At 35.2% G+C, this 1,997-nt stretch overlaps 1 protein-coding gene across 1 annotated transcript; it reads left to right on the forward strand.

The window, feature by feature from the left end:
- Nucleotides 1-407: 407 nt before the first annotated feature.
- LOC150075489 (uncharacterized) lies at nucleotides 408-1,612 on the forward strand. The gene has a single exon (XM_090388509.1). It carries the CDS (start codon nucleotides 524-526, stop codon nucleotides 1,610-1,612), a length of 1,089 nt encoding a protein of 362 aa, XP_090244635.1. The 5' UTR covers nucleotides 408-523.
- The last annotated feature ends 385 nt before the right edge of the window (nucleotides 1,613-1,997 follow it).

The following is a 1,997-nucleotide window of genomic DNA, read 5'->3' on the forward strand; positions in this document are numbered from 1 at the left end:
GTTATTTAAAAAATATATTTCATGAAATTCTGTTAATTTCATAGGTGTAAACTTAACAATTGATTAGTTATTCATTAATTGGTGCAAACTAAATAAAACCTGAGGCTTCATTAATGCTGAAAGTTGATAGGCAAAAAAGGAATATTTGCTGAAATTATATTTCATTTTTTTTTTTTCCACAGGAGCAGGCAGAAGATATTAAGAAGAGAAACGTATTCCCTTGAGAGTGTGTTGTTTGTGTTTTAAATATTGACAAAAAAAAGTAAGCACTTAATTCAAAGTGTTTAATGAACAGTCTCAGTGTTAATCATCAAAATATAGTTGTGAAAGTTAACATTAACACTGAAAGTTACTTCACCCAAGAAAATATTTTTATGCTCTGTGTATCCTCAACATATACAAGGAACTGAAATAATTCTAAAATATTCAGAATCATCAATGCCATGTAAATTTTTATATATTTAAAAGAGTAATTAAGTGTATAGAGTTACCACTAAAAGAAAGTTGATAAATAGTGACAAGTATGAATGGACAACACGGAAAAACAGCAATGGCATATCCATGTGACAGAACTGTTCATACCCAAGAGAAACCGTTTTCTTGTGAAACATGTGGCAAGAAATTTATTCGATCTTATAATCTAAAAACCCACCAGTTACTTCATAGTAAGGAGAAATCTTTTCATTGTGAAATATGTGGCAAGGCCTTTACTCTGTCTAATAGGCTAAAAACTCACATGATAATTCATAATAAAGAAAACCCATTCTCTTGTGAAACATGTGGCAAGGCATTTACTCAGTCAAGTCATCTGAAAGAACACCTCTTTGTTCACACTCAGGAGAAACCATTTTCTTGTGAAATATGTGGCAAGACATTTTCTTTGTTTCGTAAACTAAAAACCCACCAGGTAGTTCATACCGGAGAGAAATCTTTTCGTTGTGAAATATGTTGTAGTGCATTTTCGCAATCATCTAGCCTGAAAAGACACCTTTTAGTCCATACACATGGAAAACTATTTTCTTGTGAAAAATGTGGCAAGGCATTTACTCAGTCAAGTTATCTGAAAGAACATCTGTTAATTCACACTGACGAGAAACCATTTTCTTGTAAAATATGTGGCAAGGCCTTTTATTTGTTTCGAAAGCTAAAAACCCACCAGATAGTTCATACCAGAGAGAAATCTTTTCGTTGTGAAATATGTTGGAGTACATTTGCACAGTCATATAACCTGAAAAGACACCTTTTACTTCATACACAAGAGAAACGATTTTCTTGTGAAATATGTGGCAAGGCCTTTTCTCAGTCGGGAGGGCTAAAATCCCACCTATTAGTTCATACTCAGGAGAAACGATTTTGTTGTGAAATATGTGGCAACACATTTTCACATTCTACTTCATTCAAAACTCACATGTTAGTTCATACTAAAGCAAAATCATTTCACTGTGAAAAATGTGGCAAGGCATTTACTCAGTCAGGTCATCTGAAGGAACACTTGTTAGTTCACACTCAGGAGAAACCATTTTCTTGTGAAACATGTGGCAAGGCATTTTCTCAGTCTCGTATTCTAAAAATGCACCAGTTAATTCATACTCAGGAGAAATCTTTTTGTTGAAAATATGTTGTCAGGCATTTTTGCAATCATATAGACTGAACGCCAAACTTTTAGTTCATACACAGGAGAAGCCATTTTCTTGAGAAATGTTTGTTGTCGTTGTTGTTTATTTGGGTTTTAGGAGCATTAGTAACTAAGGCCATATTGCTCCGAGGATATGCAGTGGTCATTCCCTGACCTTTCCGCATCCTCCGTATTTGGTAGTCACGGGCTCGAACCCCGGTCTAATCAAGAAGCATGTGCTATGCACTGCTGCTCCTGCCCACCTGGCTACGGAGGCGGCCCTTGAGAAATGTGTGGCAAGGCATATTCTCAATCTAGTAGTTTAAAAACCCACCAGTTAATTCATACTGGGGAGAAATCCATTTCTTATGAAATATGTGGT

The sequence above is a fragment of the Mastigoproctus giganteus genome, chromosome 14 (assembly GCF_048544385.1).
Source record: "Mastigoproctus giganteus isolate SK-2022 chromosome 14, ASM4854438v1, whole genome shotgun sequence".
NCBI lineage: Eukaryota > Metazoa > Arthropoda > Arachnida > Uropygi > Thelyphonidae > Mastigoproctus > Mastigoproctus giganteus.

What these genes read in the sequence shown, in the direction of transcription:
- LOC150075489 (XM_090388509.1), top strand. Translation starts at nt 524, where the DNA reads ATGAATGGACAACACGGAAAAACAGCAATGGCATATCCATGTGACAGA.